The sequence below is a fragment of the Arvicola amphibius genome, chromosome 4 (genome assembly GCF_903992535.2).
Source record: "Arvicola amphibius chromosome 4, mArvAmp1.2, whole genome shotgun sequence".
Taxonomy (NCBI): Eukaryota; Metazoa; Chordata; class Mammalia; order Rodentia; family Cricetidae; genus Arvicola; species Arvicola amphibius.
Genome location: NC_052050.1, coordinates 137,817,043 through 137,839,132, shown reverse-complemented (window position 1 = coordinate 137,839,132; position 22,090 = coordinate 137,817,043). Strand labels below are relative to the sequence as shown.

The window sequence follows — 22,090 nt, the reverse complement described above, 5'->3', positions numbered from 1 at the left end:
CCAGGTTTCAAGTCAGCATCACAGAAATGCTGGAGTCTCTGGCAACTATCGTGGAGTGAGCTCTACTCACACGCCACTTAGGGGAATGTCCAGCATTCATCTTACATGACCAGAATTTACTAAGGGACAATGGGTTAATAAGGTACTAGAAGACGCACCATCTTCCTGAATGTAAATTGAAACATTACTACAGGGCATGACAATTCTGTATTTCCTACTGGGATTTCCTAGCAGTGAATGGGGATAATAAGAGCACTAAAAATTAAAAAAATAAAGCAAACAACAACAGAAAACCCTTAGCTGAGGCAATCCAGTTTCTGCTTGGGTGTTTGTGTAAGCTTACTCACAATGATAGTTAGATATGCCCTTAGGGGCAGGACATACAAGACACCAGTGCAGTAGAAATTCCTATTTCTTTCACAAGTAATTATTACAAACAGTGTTGGAAAGAACTGTGATTGAAGAAATTAATTGTAAGATAGAAGCATATGTAACCAGACACTGTCCTAAAGAAACACACAATAATTACATAAAAAAAAAAAAGACTAGAAGGTATTTTCTGTCTATGAGAAAAGGTTCTTGTTCTATCTCAATCTTAGGTGCATCTTAATGTATGAAAATGTTCTAAAAGAATTATTATTTGCATGATTTAAGACTTAGAAAATTTCTGGGATAGAAAGTAGAGCTATTCTACACACAGACTTGTGATACAACAGCAATGTATAGTGTTAGTTTATGATCACATTCAAACGCTTGCTGGGGACTAAGAATGAGCAACAGGCAGTGACCCCAGAACAGAATAAGGTGAGCTGATGTCTCCCAGAAACAGTCTTAACCGAATTTGGGAGAATAGAAACTTTTTGACGTCTATTACCTCTTCTTCTACTGACTGATACTCTTTGTCTTCTGGAGCAAGATCTAGCAAAATAGTCCCCTGATTCACACAGTGAAAAGTCAAATATGGATTAGTTCCTGTAGAAGAAAAAACAAAAACCAAACAAACATAAAGCACAAGTCCACATCACCCCAGTTCCACTCAGTTTATGAAAAACTTGGTTACAAATAACTGACAGTTTGGAACAGCCCGCACTTTCCAATCTCCACCTCAAATAGTCTGTTTAGCACATATACCAGAGGCACATGAGGAAATCAGGTGCTGAGGGACTTAGGCACTCCCGTGAACTCCTACACAGCAGGGTCCAACACCTGCTGAACTGAACTAAATCATGAACAAAGCTGATGACATGCATACTCAAGAGACACACACACTGAATTATAATGGAGTGAGCTCTAAAATACAAGACTTGTCCTAGAAAACTCTTGGGATGGCTTAAAATGGTCACCAACAGAACTTATCTGTTAATTCCATAGGGCTGACTAAAATACATATTTGAAAAAAAATAAGAATCAAATTCAAAATTGTCTGAGTTTTGGTTGCATGCAGTTCTTGAAACTTAATCAACTCCATAGATAAACGACTTGTTTCCTTGTCTTTACTCTCCTCTATGGCAATGCTTCTAACAAGAAGAAACACAGTAAGCATGGAAGAGAAGATGCCTGTGACAATGAAGGGCACGGGTGATGGACAGGGATGAGTTGTGGTCCGAGGGTGGGGGAAGAGCTCAAAATGAAATAAGAAAGGTCAGCTTATGAAAAGTCGCACGTCAGTGTCTGATTTTACCCCGACAGCACAGGGTGCTATGGACGGGTTCAGTGCAGGACAGAGGGTCGGACTCATGCTGGAGGGTCCTCTAGGGGCACTGGACAAGGCCCAGGGAGGTTAAGATGCAGGCAGGGGAGAAGCTGACAGAGGCTCTGAGGCCCAGCAGAGAGAACGGTGACTTGAGTTAGGTGACAGCAGTGGGAAAAAACAAAGATTTGAGAGCAAATTCAGGTCATAAAGTCTCTCCAGATAGATGGAGATGGGGAGAGGAATGATCCTGGGCTTTCCCAGTTAGCGAAAGTGATTAGTTGAGCTGAGGAAGGCAGCAGGCATTATACCTGTTCTCTGCACGTGCTCAGACTCTCAAACCAGTCTTTATATTCAGAACTTAGTGAAGAAATATTTATTAAAATATTCATAAATTATATATAAAATATATACATATAAATATAAAAAGTATTTTTTAAAGTATTATTTTTTTAAATATTTATTTATTTATTATGTATACAATATTCTCTCTGCATGTATGCCTGAAGGCCAGAAGAGGGCACCAGACATCATTACAGATGGATGTGAGCCACCATGTGGTTGCTGGGAATTGAACTCAGGACCTTTGGAAGAGCAGGCAATGCTCTTAACCGCTGAGCCATCTCTCCAGCCCCTAAAAAGTATTTTTTTAAAATAGCTTACCTTGTTGTCCACCTAAAAGTCTTTCAACGCCCTTAATTAACTTGTGGCGGTGTCCATATGCATTGATGCCTATTTCTTTCAATTCTTCATGACCCATATCAGCCAACACATCTAATGTAATCTGCAAAATGAAAGAAATTACATACTAAATCTGTAACAGCTCTTTGGAGGATATAGGCTCTTGTACCTGTCTATAGGGCTATGACTACCACACAAGTTAAAGAACCTGTTTCCTTTTATAAACATGACCTTCAAGCTGCTTAAGAAGACTGGCAGCCTTCTAGCTCAGTAAAAACACTCTGCATTTGCTTCAAGCAGATGGAGAATTAAGACAGAGACCCAGTGTGATGGGAGACGAATGATCACTGCCATGTGTTTTTCTGATTTCAATTCTACCATCTTCTTGTTTGCCCTCAGATAGATGGATTAGCAGCTTGAAAATGGGAAGATCCCAAATTCAGTATCATGTGGGTAGCAGAAATGAAGAGCAGAGGGAAGGGAGAAGCATTTTAATTAATCATAGTGTGGCAAAAGCAAGCCTACCTTAGATAAGAAAATTCCCCATGCCAGGAAGTAAGCAAGCCAGTAGTGGCCTCAGGAAGTAGTTAAGACTTAAAGTTTAGGTTTAGACCACAGGTCATTTTTATAAAGAAGCGACATCAGAAACCCCAGTTTGGAAAAAAGAGAGAGATGGTTTTTAAATTGTCAGGTTAGCAATCCTGTTGCCTAACACACATTTGATGTTTGCACAGAATGGTGGCCTTTGAGTTCTGGTGATTCATCTCAGATGACAAGCAGGAGCTTGCTGATTTCCTTATAGCTTTGTAAGCTGTAGTAACTGTGACTCTGCCTCCACCCAGTGGCAAAGTTCTGAAATCACCTGTGGCCAGAATGGCACTGGTAGTTTTCCAGGACAGAAAAGGCCCTGGGATAAATATAGGTCTGTGGCTCCTCGTTTTCTCTTTCTTTGGAAAACTGAAATATTTTTATAGACTTTAAAAAATCTAACTCATACAAGATTAAAGAATCATAAGTGTTCAACCCGAAGAGATGGCTCAGAGGTTAAGAACACTGGCTGCTCTTTCTGAGGTTCTGAACTCAATTCCCAGCAACCACATGGTGGCTCACAACCATCCATAGTAAGACCTGGTGCCCTCTTCTGGCCTGTGGGTAGAACACTGTATACAAACTAAATACATTTTTATATGTGCATAACTTTCTCAATCTTTACACTTAGACACAAAAGGACAAATCAGGCCCCGAGCTCTGATTTTTACTGTCAAAATGAAACATTAACAATGAGCGGGATCATCTCAGGGCAAGGAAACCACTGTTCCTTCTCTGAAGGAACTTAGCATATTACTGTTAAGTGGCCATTGAAGAATTGTTTCATTCTACAAAATGGACAACTCACTTCTAATCACCCAAAGCAAGTTTTCAACAGAGCTTTCAAAAGACAGCAATGCACCGGATGAAATATTCATCTTTGAAATAGAACAGTTTACAAAATAGGAATCTTTACATTTTAAGTTAGAGTTGACTTTAACATAATTTGTGAACAGTGTTACTACTATCTTTCTCATTGATATATTTTATACTTCAGTTTAAACACAGCTGACAATAGAAACGGCCTCATATATAGGTGGTAACTTTAGATTATACACTTCAAAATCTTTTTAATTGATGCACATAGTATATAGCTGAAGGGTGTCAAAACCACATTAGAAGTCAAAACAAAACCATAAAGAAAGAATATTTATAATCACATTCTAAAAAAAAAAATCACATTCTAGAAAAAGAAATGAAGTTTAATATATAGACTTGCAGGAAAAAAAAAAAGGATGTAAAACTCCCTGCCCAAGCCCCTTGCCCGAGCAAAGGAACCCTGGAGTTACTATACTCCAGTTTACAAAGCAGCCTCTAAAATGGCTGCCAGAGATCCCTAGCCCCTAGTATTCCTGCCCTGATTATAATTATAATTATAATCCCCCCTTGGGTGTGGGTGGGCTATACTCACTGACCAGTTACTAACAGTTATAAAGCGAAAATGGCAGAACAGTACTTTCAATCAATTCTTTTATTATTTTTAAACCTCACTGGTATGGGGGCACAGTCAGAGGACATGCTTAGGTATTTGGAAGGAATCACAAGTTTGCTTCCCTAGTTATTTTCTCTGGGGGGAGGGAGTTACTCATGTCTACATCAATATAAAATATAAAGTCTTTAAAGTAAGGTCTATTCATTTACGAGCTAAAAAATAGGTCAGCATGCAAAGTAAATGCCATGCCTCCTAAGATTTGTGTGGAGAGAAAATTATTTTAACTGAAAAAATCTTTTACTTGGGTGGTGGTGGTGGCAGCGACTTTATAATCATATTTACAATGAATTTATTTGAGTCCAAGCTTTGCTTTTATCACAATTTGAAAGAAAAACGTATATGGTCACTTTCTGTGAAAATATACAGGTTGACTATAAATGCACCCAGTTATAGCAGCTGAGCTCCAGAAATTACAATATAAATCTAAATTTTCTTTCTCATAGACATGAGCACTCTAGATAGAAAGCTACATTTTAAGTGGGAGTTGATATTACACAGTGTTAGAGTTAATTAGAAGGGATTCTGGTATATTTTTGGAAAGTATCTATATGGAATAAGAGAACAGATTTCTGAGCAATGAATCGTGAAGGTGGAGCTGAAAATATGGTACACAAAAGCTCTTCCAGCACCGGAAAAAATTATCTCCCACCTCCCAGGGAGAGGGGTAGTCGCATATATGAACAGAAAGAGCAGCAGCATACAGTATGTCAGAGTCTCAGGAAACACACAGGAATTCAGGGGACACAATGCATGTACTGCACACTTCCACTCTACACAAGTATGTTGACAATACATGTACTGCACACTTCCACGCTACACATTACTGGGCTGCTGTAGAATGCTCATGACAGAAAATTCTAATGGCATGCTATGGAAGAATTAAGTGGACTTACTATTTTATAACTGAGGACTAAACACCTGCACTTGATACAGTAAATACAGCAGCACAGAAGGTGGTCAAACATGGTTGGACATTAGGAAAGGCACAACACTGATCTAGAGGAGACAGCTACAATAGCTGATATACATAAGTGCAACAGTTAACATCTGGACTATGAAAAGGACAGAGAAATTATTTTGGACAAAAGGAAAATCAATGGAACAAAACTTCAGGAAAAAGGAATACTAAAAACATGAAAAACACTAAGCAGTCAGAAGAAGTGATTGAAAGCTGAATCATCCAACTACTAAGTCAATAACATGAGAGAAACACACCCCAGGAGGTCAGCCACTGACAAAGAGAATCCACAACGAGAAGGAAAGAGCAAATAGAGCTGTACATTACAAGGCAAGCTGACAAAAACGCAGAACTACAGTTTGAGAAAATGCTCAACAGGAGGCAGAGTCACTTGTCTGAATTATGGTCTCTGGCTTATTAAACCATGACAATTACTTCAGTCATGATTCAGAATGAAGGGATGCAGTTGCTCATGAGGCTATAACAGAGGATGTGGTCAGACAACTTAAATCCTCACTGATTACAGTTCTTTCCCAGATGACCAGATGGCAGGGAGAGGAGACCCTTGCAGTGGAGTGTAACTTCTTCACCACAAATGAAGACCCATGTGATGCCTTAACAAAGTATGACTTCAAAGTTGACAAGAACATCCAATTTCACCAGGAATTTTAAGCATTCACATATTGTAGGTGTGCTTAACTGACTGGCAAGAGAAGTGGTAGGCTAAATGCCTCTTAATCCGCTTTGCAGTCAGAGAAAAACAGACCAAGGTGTTTAGTTAGTTCAATTCTATTTCAACTGTTTGAGTCATTAAAAATACTAAGGATGAACTATATATAATAAATGTAAAATTTATTTAACCAAAGAAATAAAAGCATAATAAAATCTCACTATAAATCATATAAAAACATAACAACAACAACAACAACAACAAATAAGAAAAAACCCCGGCTTCCAGACATTTTTTTTTGAAGTGAGGCTTCACTAACGCCCAGATTATCTTCTAATGGTCTAGGCTAACCTCAGCTTTGTGATCCTCCTGCTTCATCCTCCCGAGTGCCACCTACCTATAGTAACCCAAGGTATTTAAGTTAAAGACGGACTACAAGCTTACAAAGAATAAAAGTCAGTGCAAGAACCCGTGAAGCACATTCTAGCTATGTCACACACTGAAATACTGGATGAGTTTATGATTACAGAAGGGGGTTACCTGTAGAGGCTGATGGTTAGAAAGGGAAAGTCTATAACAAATTGCCTAGGTCTTAAAAAGATATGAAAGCTCAGTTGGGTGGTGGTGGTGCATGCCTTTAATCCCAGCATTTGAGAGGCAGAGGCAGGCAGATCTTTGTGAGTTTGAAACCAGCCTGGTCTACAGGGCTAATTCCAGTACAGTCAGGACTACACAAAGAAATCCTGTCTCGGAAAAATGAAAACGAAAACAAAGTGAAAACAAAACAAAACAAAACAAAACAAAACAAAACAACAACAACAACAACAACAACAAGGAGGCCCTTCTCCCTAAAAGGGATGAGTTCAAAATGAGTTAACGCTTTTTGGAGCAAGTTGTCTAAATGCTTAAATTAAGGATCTTGAGACCAGGAAACACCCAGGAGGACCCAAGATTAAAGAAAGTGTCCCAGTAAGAGGCACATGAGAAGGCAGACACAGGACAAGGCAATGTGACAACAGCAGCAGAGACTGGAGTAGTGAGACCACAAATCAAGGGGGCAGGAAGGGCAGGGAGCAGACTATTCTAGAATGGCTGCAGGGGGTGCACCTGGACAACTGGATTTCAGTCTCCTGAGAAAAGAGATTCCTGTTAGGGTATCAAGTCTGTGGTCATCTGTCATGTACTCTACTGAACTCAGAGCACATACCTACTAAAGAACAGACTTTTGTGCATGGGATGTCTGTGGTCACCTGTCACGTAGCTCTACCAAACTTAGTGTAAGTACTACTAAAGAACAGACTTTTATGCATGGGGCAGATTGTGGACCACAAGTCACAAAACAAAGGGATCTGCATAAGTTCCTGAAGCTGGATAGATCTTAAAAAGACATGAACTACTATAGTCTATTTCCCTGCCAGAAAGGCTGACATGGTGTAAGGAGGTAACTCTACAACTGGGAGAATGATGTACCGGGCTCTAAGAGCCTTTCCCGTTCTCCAGCAGTAACACTAAACTCAATTTCATCTTCAGTGTTATCACGGAACACAGCAGTAGAAACTTATTATCCTCGACAACACAGTCCAGCAAACAGAAGAGTTCTCACTAGTAAACACATGAGATGAGGATATAAGTGCTAGTGTCTTCTGAAAACAAAAAACTCAAGACAAAATAAAACAGTATTATTGAAGCAGTTTCTTGATCTAAGTTCACCCTCACTTCTCAGGGTCTAACTTGACGTGACAATCCACTGAGAAAGACTGCTCATAAAGAGAAAGGATAGGTCTCCCAATTGTCAGATAGATGGAGAGACATAAGAGTATTGGGCTCCCTGGCTTCTCTAGAAACGTCACAGACAACTAACAAACATAGTAAAAACATACCTGAAACAGATAAATTACATATGAGGCAGATTGTGGAATACTTTAAGTCACAAAATAAAGAGGATATATAATACAGAAAACAAATAGCTGCAAGTTCAAATTAAAAAAATGTGTGGTAATAAATAACTCAATAGCTGAAAAGATGAAAGAGTACACAAGAGTTTACCTGCTCTGTTTCAAAGATATCCCGGAGATGCTCAAGGCCAAGGCTTTTAAGGAATTGGCTGATATTCATATCAAGACCCGCAACTAAAACAGAAAGATTTAAATCTCTTAGAATTTTCTCATTCTATGGAAGGTTTCAGCATTTCCATATAACTCAATTTCTTTATTTTCATTCATTCACTCATTCACTCATTTTCAAGACAGGGTTTCTCTGATTTCACATGATATAAATTAACGCCAAATATACATATTTAACTTAAGTACCTCAAGTTATTCTAAATTTTATCTTTGGCATAGCAACAGACTAATACTTATAATAATTCTAAAACATACAAAATATAGAACTAAAATATAGGTTTATATATTGTAAGATATATAACAAATATATTAATCTTTAATATAACAACATCATTTTATATAATATTTAAAGATTTTACTATTTTTAGTTGTGTGTGTATTTGTGTATGTGTGTATGTTTATGTGTGAGTATACGCAGGTTGAGTCCAGGTGTCCCTGGAAGCTGTAAGAGGATACTGAAGTCCTCAGGTGAAGTAAAGGGGGTTGTGAGCTACCCAATGTGGGTGCTGGTAACTAAACTAGGTCCTCTGGTCTAGTTTAAAAGCAGCATCTGTACTCCAGCCCATATCTGATAAAATACTTTTAATGTATTAAACAAGAAAAAGTCAAAAGTAGCAGCTATTGTTCTGATTTATTATTTTTGAAAATTATTTCTGTGTGTATAGTATATGTGTGTATACATGTTTGTGTCTGTAGAGGCCAGAGGTCAGTGTTGAGTGTCTTCCTCATTATCTATCCATCCATCCACCTGTCCGTCCGTCTGTCCACCCACCAGTCCACCCGCCTGCCCGTCCATCCATCCACCCATCTATCCATCCACCCATTTTCTGTAAAGTCTCTTACTGAATCTGGATCTCATTTATTCATCCATCCACCCACTTTCTGGAGAGTCTCTTACTGAACCTGGATCCAACTGGCTGGCCAGCAAGTCCCAGGGATCCTCTTGCCTTTGCCTCTTCAGTACTGGGACTACTCAGCCACTGTACCCAGCTTTTTACGTTGGTGCTGGTTATCCAATGTCAAGTCCTCATTTCCTTTCTCCTTCCCCTTTCCTCTCATATCCCACCCCCATCTTTGATAGGGTCTTACCATGTAGTCCAGGATGTCCTTGAACTCATAAAGGTTAAGAGAGAGGCTATCTTTAAGTTTTTAATAACCAGAAGAAAAAAGTAACTGACCCACTATAAATTTTAACCCAAGAAGCGCTACCTACCTTCTCCTTCTTTCCTTTCTGCACCGGCAGCGCCATCCCCTGCATTGGAGGCCCCTCCTACAGCTAGCTCTGCCAAAGGGCCAGTCAGGTTATCTATGCTGCTGGCAGCAGAGAGGCAGGAGGGGGTGGATGCTGGTGAGATCAGAGAGGCACTAACCACAGTTGCTTGAGGTTTAAAACAGGTAGGCAAGGCCTCTGGGGGCATGGCATCTATCAGCAAAGCTCGGATATCATCAGCCTAAAATAGTAATTAAGGAAAACACAAAAACATCATAAATGTTAAGTCTTTCACTAAGCACCAAGCATTTTGTGATTTTTTTTTTTTTTTTGAAGGCTACCAGGCACGGAAATTGACACTTGCTTTTGGCTAGAGGCATCTAACGTTGAGTGGTGGCTGTGAACGAGAGCTGCAAGTTAGGCAACTGGCGTAGAAAACTAAAGGGGCTGATGACACATGAGATATCCCAGAAGTACAAAAAAAAAAAACAAAACAAAACAAAACAAAAAACCCAGGGCACATGTGGCTTCTGCTAAGATTTTCAGGAAGAACGCCAACTCTGCCAAATGAACTGCCAGGTGAGCACTGGAAGGCAGAGTCAGGCCTGACATCCTTGTGAATAACCCAGCTGTCACAAGGACTTACCGTCGCCAGATCTAAAGGTGTCTGACCTTCTTGGTTCTTCATGGTTGGGTCTGCACCATGTGCTAGGAGTAGGGCACACAACTGTGTCCTTCCTTTCTGGGCCGCTTCATGAAGCGGAGTAAAGGCCCACTTGTCCGTTGCATTTACACATGTGTTGTATTTTATCAGTAGTGCCGCTATGTCAACATGCTGGGAAAATCAAGAGGACACAGAGGCTTAAGAAGAAAACCACCAGGTAGAGTTCCATCAAGTATCCTTCTTTCTATTTAACAATTCCTTCCAGGCCTGTGTTCTCATCCTTAATAGAAATTTCTTCTTAAAACAAACACACACCCAGCCCCTCTACTGTGTTTTGGACTTTTCTTCCCACAACGATTCTCTTGCCCTTCTGTTTTTGTTTTCTGAGACTGGGTCTCATGTAGCTCAGGCTGGCTTAAAGCTAGTCATTCCGAAAGTAAAGATCAGGTAATTCCTAAGAAAGGCTTCCCACTGCCAATAATATGAAGGGGAGGACACAATGAAACCAGGGTTCTTCTGAGATCAGGCTACTCTGAAAACCCATTGGGAATTATGAGAACATTATAAAATTAATTTTCCAGTTTATGTGCAGACTTCTAACATGAAAGCTATGATTTTATCAAAATCACTTCAAACAAAATAAAACCCCAACTGTCTTCTTTCATTCAAATGATGTGTTGGAAAAGCACTTCTATTCAGTCAATCCAAAACATGGGATAATTTAAAGTCATTCCTCAAATCATATAAGATACTTAAATTGTGCTTTCTGTATTTTATTAAAAGAGTACTGCAATTTGGTAGACTAATTGGCATAGACTTCCAAAATTATATAGTCCAAAAGAAGTTATAGTTTGTATGTATGTGGGTGTATAAATGAGCTGTGTATTCAGTATGTATTGTTAAAACATTCTTTCTATTGAATCTACAGTGTGTGCTTAGTGAAACCAATTACACGCTTGCTAAATTGGCTGGCAAATGTCTAAAAGACCAATTAAGAAGGAGTATTACCCAATCAGAGTTGAATTACAACTCTTAGGCTTCTCAGTTCTTTTTAGGTAGCTATACCACTACGACAAATAATAATAAAAATGAGGGTTAAATGCACAAAGAAGCTGCAGCTTAGCTCTGGTCTCCCGTGACAGCAGAGGACTGAGTGAGGAGCTTAGACGAGGGGCTGACTCTGCTGCAGTGTCTAGTTTGAGGGGTTTTAGCATTGAGCTGCATCACAAAATGCTGCGAGTGACAAATGGCATAAAGACAGGGGACTAAATATTAAAAAGATGGGAAATAGGAGAGAAATATGGGCTATAGCTAAAGCCATTAATTGTATGTAGTTTTTACAACAACGATGGCATGCAACCTTCAAGTATCATCCCTTTGAGGGAAAACACTGCAAAATGAGAAAGAGAACAAACCAGCCAAATGACTTACTCTTATAAAATCACAGGCTTTGGGTAAGGAAAAAATGCCAACACTTTTATATTTATTAATAGTACAGAAACTAACTGCCCTTTGTATGTACAGATATAATATAAAGGATATTAAGCAGAATAAGGCCCATTATCATAAAAAATTCTCATGAAACTTGTAATTTTTTTTAAGCTTCTTAAACATGTGTTTGTCTCTCTGTTTGAAAAAACTGAGGTGGCTTTTTAAAAAAATGCAGATCCAAAGGGCAGCCCGAGCTCAGACCTGGCATTTGAAAACACAAGTGTCACAACAGAGACAGTAGGCAATGCTCTTCAGTTTTCTCTTTTGCAGACAGAAAAGGAGAGCAGGACTGCAGGCACTTACAAAGTAGGTTTGTAGAAAATGAACAGTGGGGGTCACTACATCACCCAAGAACCTGGTATACAGGAACTGCTAGATAACTGGGGATTTATGTCCAAGATGGAGATGCGCAAAAACAGACAGGCACGGGGGCATTCTTCATGTCTGACTTATTTCTACTGCGATGCATCAGGCCTGAGCACCTTGGTTACCGCTAGTTCTGACAAATGGCATCAAGGCACTGAAGCACCTCCTCTTCCCTGTGAACACAGTTACAGTGCCTGGAAAGATGGCTTCACACTTTCACTTGGGAGGTTACTCCCTCAGGAGAATGCTATTAAACTATGTGTGAATCGCTTAACTACTTGGCTAGACACTTTTAAGATTCTAGAGATAAGTGTAAGCAACTACAATAATTTCTAAAATCTGTCCGAGGTAGAGGTGAGATTTATACATGACCCATTACACACCAATTACTGTGTTAGATAATGTTAGATACTGTGCTAGAGACAGAATGCTTTCAAAAGTGAGGGTATTCTTCAAAAAGGAATTACAAGGGAAAGCGTGACAAAACTTACATAGATGGTTAAAATGCATTCAGCTATGCTGCTGGTTAGATATCTATTCTTTAACATGTAATGCATATTTAGCAAAGAATTAAATGCCAGGGAAGGTTTCTAAATGTTCACTATATCATGCTCACCCCATAAGATGCTGCATTGTGAAGTGGAATTAAACCTCCTTTGTCCTGGGCATTAACATCAGCTCCATGCTCTAGAAGGTACTCAGCTACTTCCAGGTTATTGTAGCCTGCTGTTAAGAGTAAGAAAGGACATGTCAGGTCAAGAGAAACGAATACAATTCTCACATATGTATAAATAAAGAACAGAAAATTTAAGATTTTAATTTTTTCCTCAAATGCTAATACTGTCTTCACATAACTGAGTCTTTACTAAAGTGTACAATACATGCCAATGTCTTTCACAGGCATTGCAGGCACCAAGCATGAGTTTGGAGGTCTTAGAACAAAGACAATCTACAGGTGTTGATTCTCAGTTGTCCACATGAGTTCCGGGAATTGAACTCAGGTTGAGAAGCCTGGTGGCAAGCACCTTTGCAAGCCAAGTGGTTAAGCACCTGGCGCATATTTAGCAGTGTTTAACTGGATATTAAAAAGGACCATGGGATGACACACAGTAATGCTTACCTGCCAGGTGCAGAGGAGTTGAGTTTCTGCCCTGGGTGTCTCTGCAGTTGATATTCTCTGGGGTGCAAAGCTTCTGCACTCTGGCCAGACAGCCCTTCTTGGCGGCATCCAACAGTGCGGCGTCCCCCCTCAGTAGGTCCTGAATATCTGTGTCTCCTTCTTTGACCAGATCTAGGGGTGTATTTCCATCTCTATTTTTCTTAGTTGGATCTGCTCCATGCTATAAGACAAAACCGAGGGGTGACTGTGTGTTTGCACGTGGGCCGGTACCATCAACATCATTGAATTTGCTACCTATACCCTGGCTTCTCAGAAAAAAAAATCTATTCTACATGCACTCTGAAAACAGGAATCTAAATTCTGCTTTATTTTGTAACTACTTAGAAAAGTGACCCAAATCTTGCTAACTATTAACTAAAGTCTCAGGGTCCAGGGTGACAGTGAAGCTGGGAGGGTAGTGGGCACCTTCTGTTCTTTTGTGACAAGCTTTCCAAGAGACTTGAAGTTACCTCTGAAATCTCTTTTACTTTTTATAATTGTATAGATGTTAATTTTGGCCAGACTTAATTGTAACATGCCCCTTTATCACAAACAAAGAGCTTTAGTGATAAAACTAGGGCCTTACACTTGGTAGGCAAGCAATCCACCACTGAATTATAGCCCTAAATCAAATTGCATAAAGATATTTAGGCAGCACCATTAAAAAGAAAAAAGAAATACAAGTTAAAAAAAAAAAAAACTACTGAACTCTAAATGGTATTGGTTAAAAAAAGTATCATGGTTTTAAAAATGTATTTCATGATGTATTTACACCCGAGGGCCAAGAATTTCTACTATAGCCCTGACACAGACAGCTGTTGACTCACTGTGGAAATCACAGGTGTGGTGGCACACACCTTTAATCCCAGAATTTGTGGGGCAGAGGCGGGCAGGTCTCTGTAAATTCCAGGCCAGTCAAGGCTACAGAGTAAGACTTTGTTTTAAACAAATAAACCCTAATATTCAAGTAGACAATGAATTAATAATGAACTAAAAGTAATTTGCTTTTTAAAACTAATTAGTGGTAATATTTTCCATATATATTTATGGTATTAACTGTATCAAATAAAAGCATAAAATGTGCTTACATGTAACAGGAATAATTTTTCTCTGGTTAAGATGGGAAACCACACAGTTGTCTTCCATGACAAACAAGTGTATGTGATATTTAGTAAGGGTGAGTTATCATTAGCTTTGAGGGTAGCAATAGTAACTGTATCGCAAACATCAACATGAGTGAAGAGGTTTCTAGGCCATTTTTTCTAATATTGGTGCTATATTAGATAAGCCATGCAAATTAAATCAGCTCTCCCCAAAACCTTCTTTATTAACATGACCTCCATTGAATCTGCTCAGGAAGGCCTGTCAGACACTGTGTAAGCATCACGGCGTCACCTGGAGACGGACTGTCTCCCCAGCGCTGTTTTCAATGGGTCCCAATACTCTTAATTTCAAGCAATAACTAAAGCCAGGCAGCTCTTCATATCTACATACTTTTAGAAGGAGCTTGCAGATTTCATATTTTCCCTTGGCTGCCGCTTCATGGAGAGGGGTAAATTTCCACAGGTCTGCCACATTCACAGAAGCTCCATGCCTCACCAAGAGCTCAGCTACCTCATAGTGTCCATAGGAGCAGGCATTGTGAAGAGGAACCAAGCCACTAAACAAAAGAAAATTAGAGTTATAAAACAGATCAGATCTTTCAGCTAAAATAACATAATAAAATGCTCTTTTGCTGGATGTGGCGGTACATGTCTATAATCTTAGTACTCAGGAGGCAAAGGCAGGAGTTCGAGGGTATCCTCAGCTACAGACGGGTTTTCAACCCAGTACAGGCTAAATGAGACTCTGCCTCAACTCCTCGTTTTTCTACGGGATCACGTACACTGAACATCTGCTCAAAAAGAAATACTTCCTCTTCGGTCTCTTAGATATGGGCTCCCATTTCTAGGCAGGACTAACAATTTTTATTTACCGGGCAGTAGGTATGTTACCATGGCACATGTGGAGGTCAGAGGACAACTCTGAGTCAGTTCTCTCCCATCCCCTTTATGCTAGGGTTTGAACTCAGGTCAACAGGCTTGCACAGTGGTGTCTTTACCTGCTAAGCCATCTCACCAACTCAAACATTAATAATTAAAAAATTCCAATATAAAATCTTATATTACAGCAATCATTAATCTTGAAATACATGTAGATATACACACTCACAAAATAAAATGTAATCACAATACAGTTTTTTGAGTAGTGCTGGGATTAAAACCCAGGATTTCATGCATGCTAGGCTACTCAATCACTGAGCTACACACCTAGCCTTTTCTATTTTAAGATAGATATTCTTGAACTCATTCTACAAAGCAAGCAGGCACTGATTTCAAATCCTACCGCCTCAGTCTCCCAAGCAGCTGGGACACTGGGCCTGTTTAACATAATCCTTTCAATTCTTACTTTCATCCTAGCAATGCAAAGCTCTGCACCCTACAGAGTAGAAGCACAAATACTAACCAACCTGTTTTTATCATCTCTCAGATTTTCTTTGACTTTGATTTTACTAATGAAAATTCTTAGCATACTTATATGATGCATAATATGCAATAATGTAATATGCAATACATAAAATATACAGGACATCTATTTATTCAGTTGACAAGTTTCACCATTTGTTTTAGTTATTTTTTAACTCACAACGTTTCAGTAGTGGTTTCTCTGCACAATTTAAAATGTTGACATACCAAGCAATCAAAACTCAAATTTGATCCCAGTGGTGGTTCACGCCTTAATCCCAGCACTTAGGAGGCACAGGCAGAAGATCTCTGTGAGTTTGTGCTCATCCTGGTCTACACATAACAATTTTCAGGGGGCCAGACTACAGAGAGAAACCTTCATCTCAAACAAACCAAACTCTAACCCTTTTCCCCATAAGAAGAGAATTCACCAAGGGAAATAAAGGCTCTCTGTTATAAATTCTACTCAGGTAAGAGAACCTAGCACCCTTGTTTCCTAAGGAAACTTGCAGATGACCACGTTTTCACAGAAACCAGGTGACATTCTCAAAGGTAGCTGAAAAAGACAGACTTTCAAATCAGTGCACTGAAGGATCAGCTTTAGCTGATGTAGGACACAGTAAAAACAAGATACCAGTGCCGTTCTAGCTAGAAACCAGTGTCCTCTGGAATGATGGCTTTACTGGAATATGCTGGCACTACAGTGAGTCACAGGAGCACACGGCTGCTCTCCAATGGACTAGAGTTTGGAAACAACTAGTGATGATGCTCAGATCATCATGTCTGGTGCACTACTTTACAAAGACAAACACATAATGGTTGCCTGAACCCCAAGTCATGCAAAGCAAGTGCATAGAACATGCCTGGTTTATCTGAGCAGGTGCAAAATTAACTTAGACTATGGAAAATCTTCTGGCTAAAATACTCTCCTTATATTTCTAAGCAGCTGCTTGAAAAGTTTTACCTGGTTTGTCAAATAATTCATCTAATATCAAAATACAATTTAAACTGGTAGAAACAGAAGTATATTTCTATTAACATTGGTGATTCTGGCATGGACTGAATTCTTTTCGGAAGAAATCATCTATTTTTAATAGCAAAAAATATGAGATGAATGTAAATAACAAATTACATGAAAACATTCACAAATGAAATAAAATCCTACACACAGGCATGCAAGGGATGCACCAAATCAGAAGGCATTCCATGCATATCTCCTACTGGGTGAGACCAGGTGAAGATCAAAGCAGACTACCGAACAGCACCCTCGCCTATCTACTGCACAGTGCAAAGTCAGAGGTGCTAAGGGGGCACAACCCAAGTGATTCGCAATTGGTGTACACAACCAAAGATAAAGCTGGAGAATTACCAGCAAACTGCTTACTTTGCATCTTTAGGAGGTGGGATGAATGATCCTTGTCTTTCTATACTGTATGTTTGTTTAAATCATGATTTAAGTGAAACATGTATATTGTTTAAGTGGGGAAAGCACCTACAACACCAAAACAATGTTTCAAAAAAGAGTATCTGTCATTTGTAAATTTTCTTGTTCTAAAGAAAGCAGTTATGTTCTGTAGGTAAAAAAATATGTAATTTTATGCTAAAAATAAATAAATAGATTAAGTATGAGGAAAATGAAGCCCAAAGACCTGGATTTGAACACATACCCTTTGTCTTTGGCATGGACATCAGCTCCATGGTGTAGAAGGTACTCCACAACAGACACGCGGTTATAGCCTGCAGCAAAGTGTAGGGGTGTAGAATGCCGGCCCTCCAGATCTCTGCAATTCACATTCTGTGGGCTGCAGAGTTGCTTTTGTGGTGTACACAGACACAGAGACAGAAACAACACCATTAACAATCATTCACAGATTTTTCTCTAAAATTGTGTAGCATTTAGATCACTATTGTTATACAGCAAATATTCTTGGGATGAGGTAATTAAAATGTTAAAAATCAGCACCATAGCCAGACATGGTGAAGCAAACCTAAAATCCCAGAGCTAGGGAGGGTGAGGTGGGAGGATATTTAATTTGGGGGCCAGTGTGGGTTACACAGTGAGTTTGAGGACAGTCTGGGCCACATACTGTTTCAAAATGCTCCAAAGGAGAATCCCCACTCCGTTTGTCAGTACAGTGACCACAGACACTCTCAGTATATATAGAGGGGAAGTTAGTCTTTGTCAGCATGCCCTAGACCAATCCAGCAGAAACCCCCAAGGGCAGCACATGGAGCCTCCCGCCTCTTCTGTGTCAATCTCATCACACATGAAGTTTTACGGTACACGTAGCTGTTCTTTGCCCATATCAACTTGACCACAGGAACTAAAGAAACTAAAGAGAGTCTCCTTGAATGTGGGTCAAGAGAAACTTTCTTTTTAGAACCTACAAGCTCTTGATTCTATTCTTTTCTGGTTGAATGCCAAAGAAACTGTATATCCTGTTTTTCAAATTTTAACACACTTTATACAGTGAACAACCTTTTCCTTCCCTTCTCCCTCTAATCCACTCTCTCTTCCCTTCCCCCCAGGAGGTGGTGGTGGGGAGAGAGGAAGTAGAGTATTACTCGCATAGTGCAGGCTATCCCAGAACTCACAGCAATGCTCATGCCTCAGCTTTCCAAGGAGATGAAAGGCATGAGCTACCACACCCAGTTAGCTTCTAATAATTCCTCAGTCTTTTCAGAAAGAAATACACCAGACTGAATTTTCAATCTGTATGTATTCTTTGGACATTTACATTCCACTATTAAAATTAAATTTTCCTTTATTGTGAATGTATCGCTTAGAAACTTGAAAGCACATATTGCTGACCTGCATACAAACAGATAACTTTAAGATTTGTATTCCAGGCCAGCAAAATGGCTCATGGGGTAAAGGCACTTGTCACCAAACCAGACAGCTTGAATTCAATTCCCAGGTTCCCCATGGTGGAAAAAGAAAACTAACTCTAAAAAGTTGTCCCTTCCACACATGTACACAGAAATTCTAATTTTTATTACATCTGATGTAATAAAATTGTATGCATGCATATCTTATTTTTTTATGGTTTAGGTGCTATAAGGCACAAAGTGGGAAAATCTTAGTAGCAGAGAACGCTCCTGTCTAGATATACCGTCAATTGTTTTTAATTTTTTTTAAAGTTTGTTTTGAGTAGTAAATGCATACAAATGAACTGGGTAGCAAGATTCCAACAGTAAAAGTAAAGGCACTATTTACCTTCACAGTTTCTAAGTCCCCAGCTTTTGATGCCTCCAGGAGTCGATAGTCCACATCAGAAGTGCGGATAGGAGTACTCTCTGTATCCAAGAAAGGAAAGATTAGGTTGGTTTTTGGGTTACTATAGAAAGTTATGGAAGGAGATTGTTTAGTGAGGGAAGAGAGATTAAGGTTAGCTATATCTGTGATGGTTACTTCCCCAACTTACTCAAATAAGCACCTTTTACTTCAATTTACACCTTACTGACATCCAGTTTAAATAATTCTAGCACAGGGGACAGTTTGATGCTTCACTATTCCAATCATCAAATGTTCTGGCTAAAGACTGTTTCAAAGGGGAGTGAGCAAAGCTGGAGCAGGAGATCAAAAACATCTCCAGACTTTCCAATGCCTGGATAACTGGGAGATATGATAACAATGCTAAACAGAACATATTGAGTTTGATTTTTACATTTAGATACAAGTCAGATATTTTGATTTATCAAATATAAATATAACAAAAATTTATTCAACACTGGTCTTTAAAGAATTCAATATGCTCATGTTAAATGTGGTTTTCAGAATGTACATACATCAATACAAAAGGAGTGTGTGGCAGGAAATCTGACCACAGGCCTGGGCTCTATGTGAACTTTGGAGGATACTTCAGATTTCTGATATTTTTATTTATTATTAGTGTCCAGGATACATGTGCCATAACACATATGGAAACTAGAGATGAGGAGTCAGGCTTGCTCAGCAAGCACCTGTGAGCACTGAGCCATCTAGCCAGCATATCACCTTAGTTTTTGCATTTCAAGTGTGAGAGGTGGTTGTCCTCAAAGTTCCTTCCAGTTTAAGATTACATTATGTCATGATCAGAGCTACTGAGCTCACAGGCCAAGTGGGAGGATCAAGTGATGCTACAGAAGGCTTCAGATTTTAGAAGAAACACTTTAGTTTTTCTACAGTGCTTTGTTCGGGAGAGTGACTTTTATAGATAAGTTAAAGAATTCTTCCATAGAAGACAAACTATTTGATCATATTAATAACACTTAGCAGATAAAATACTAAGATTAAAGCAGATAAAATACCAAGACTAAAGAGGAAAAAAAGAATATTTCAGACAATGAAGTACATTTTAAAATTATTTTTCCTTAAAGAATGTGTTATATTGCACTAGTTAATCTGTGGAGTTGCTAAGGACTAGAACCAGATCCTTGATCCTATTTATATTTCCCTTTTATAAACACAACTCAAAAAATATTTGCCAAGTTGATTTTGGTCAACTTCATATTAGACTCATTGTGTCAAACCTAATTCTTTTGGCTACCTGTATTCGCCTCCTTTATGGTCCCCCGTCTCCATCCTCACTGTGCATGTGTGCTACACTTACAGGTCCTGCAACACTCGACTTAATCTCTATGAGAGTGATTCCAGCAACAGAAAACTCAGCAAAGCATCCTTTGTGTCCTTAGGTTACTCATTGCAGCATGCTGATGGGGAATGACTAGGAAAGAGTCATTTTCTAGTCAAGCAAAATATCTTGTGCACCAGCTAGAATGATTCTAAGAACTATGGAAAGGTCAAAGAGTAAACGTTAAACATGCTGACTTACAATGACAGCAGCTGGGCAGCTCTGCATCTGCACAAATCTGAAAAACTAAGTTTAGAATAGACTTGTTTCGGGGCTTGAAAGGCAAATCCCAGCTCCTGAAGAAGTAGGTGAGGCATGAATATTATAGATTGAGGCCTGTCTAGGTTACAGAGTAAGTTCAAGACCAGCATTGGCAGCTTAGACTGTGTCTCGAGGTTAAAAAGTGAAAAGAGATCTGGGAATGTAGAAATATTAGTATAAAAAAACCCTCAAACAAAACACAAAGAAAACCCAACGTTTCTCCATGGTTTTAAAAGGCCCTACTTTAGACAGTTCTATTATTTGTATTATCTTTCTAAATCAATAATGAATATGGCAAACTGAGTCCTACCATTTCCTAAGTTTATTATTTAATTAACTATATGTATCACAAATCAATTTTAGAGTAGAATTATAATAGTAACTGAAACTTATTTATGATTCCATATTCAATTTCATTTTCCCCAGAAATCATATATTTGAAATGCATTTGCTTTGAAGGCATTTTAAAGGCATTATATGGATCCAATTTGCTGGATTTATTTGATGTTTCATCCCCATTTTGTTAACCATTGTTAACATTTATGTACAATATTGTGAGGAATTGATGCAGTAACTATATGTTTGTTTATTTATAGTTATAACTCACAGAAAGAAAAATTCAGTAGTGACTGATTCCCAGTAAAAAGCACAAGATAATATTTCATAAAAATCCTAATTTATAAGATGATTACAAGTTCTTAAAAGATGTATTTCCTTGTGGGGGAGTAATTATCTTTCTGCAGCAGAGAGCCTGCTGCTCTGTATAAGGCAGGCGTTTAATATTCAAGATTAAACTCCCGTCCATATTCTAGTGGTGAAGACTGGTGGAAGGGTCAATGAGTGAGGAAGACAAGTAACTATATTGAATTGTTAGCGTCTAGTTCCTAAGTTTTCAGTAGGCTGTTACTTCTAATTCTGGGAGTTAGGAAGTCAGTGCCTGCTTTCCCGTCAGTTTTATGCACAATCTCTGTCAGCAAATCTACAGACTGAAGCAGAGTAAACTGCAGAGGGAGGAAAAGAAAGGCTGTAAAATTACTTCTTGAGGTTGCTCCCCACATGCAGCATTCACACGCCTATCACCACCACCATGTACTTGAGATTTTGTGCTCCTCTACTGGGCTGCAATTCTTAGGAGCCCTTGAAAACATCTGTGGGTCAGTTCTGGTCTTCGAGCTGTGTCCTGTCCAAGCTGTTAGGCAATAACTGGAAGACTGTCTGCAGCTTACTAGCATTTTCCTCCTCATAGTAGGATCTTTCATTATAGATGCTTAGGAAGTTTTAATGTAGACTTTTAAGTATAGTTAGATCATGTAACATGTATTGATATGAATTTTATTTCTGGATAGAAGGTACCACAAGGTACCTGCTATACAGGGGGCCCAGGGCCTACAGAGCTTGAGTGTACTGCTTATAGGCAGCAGAGGGGCCAGGCTTTTGACCACCAGTCTACAGCTGTCTCTATGTTTCTCTTTGTCTACAGTAGATGGAGCCCAGACAAAGGCCAGTGAGTGAGAAAGAAGAATAACTCTACTGAATTCATTTGGATCTGGTTCCTGAGTTTTCAGTAGGCTGCTACTGTCTAATTTTGAGAGTCAGGACGGGGAGATGTGAGAAGCAAGC

At 39.1% G+C, this 22,090-nt stretch overlaps 1 protein-coding gene across 1 annotated transcript in view; it reads right to left on the bottom strand.

Annotated features, from left to right (window-relative positions):
- Positions 1 to 22,090, bottom strand: part of Tnks (tankyrase) — a 151,025-nt gene that overhangs the window by 14,948 nt on the left and 113,987 nt on the right. The window contains exons 13-22 of the mRNA XM_038326814.2: positions 18,814 to 18,893; positions 17,264 to 17,409; positions 14,587 to 14,752; positions 13,054 to 13,273; positions 12,550 to 12,659; positions 10,059 to 10,247; positions 9,416 to 9,653; positions 8,126 to 8,208; positions 2,354 to 2,474; positions 875 to 972 (exon numbers count right to left, since the gene is read on the bottom strand). Coding sequence (XP_038182742.1) covers positions 875 to 972; positions 2,354 to 2,474; positions 8,126 to 8,208; positions 9,416 to 9,653; positions 10,059 to 10,247; positions 12,550 to 12,659; positions 13,054 to 13,273; positions 14,587 to 14,752; positions 17,264 to 17,409; positions 18,814 to 18,893 — 1,451 coding nt within the window. The remainder of the gene's footprint in view (positions 1 to 874; positions 973 to 2,353; positions 2,475 to 8,125; positions 8,209 to 9,415; positions 9,654 to 10,058; positions 10,248 to 12,549; positions 12,660 to 13,053; positions 13,274 to 14,586; positions 14,753 to 17,263; positions 17,410 to 18,813; positions 18,894 to 22,090) is intronic.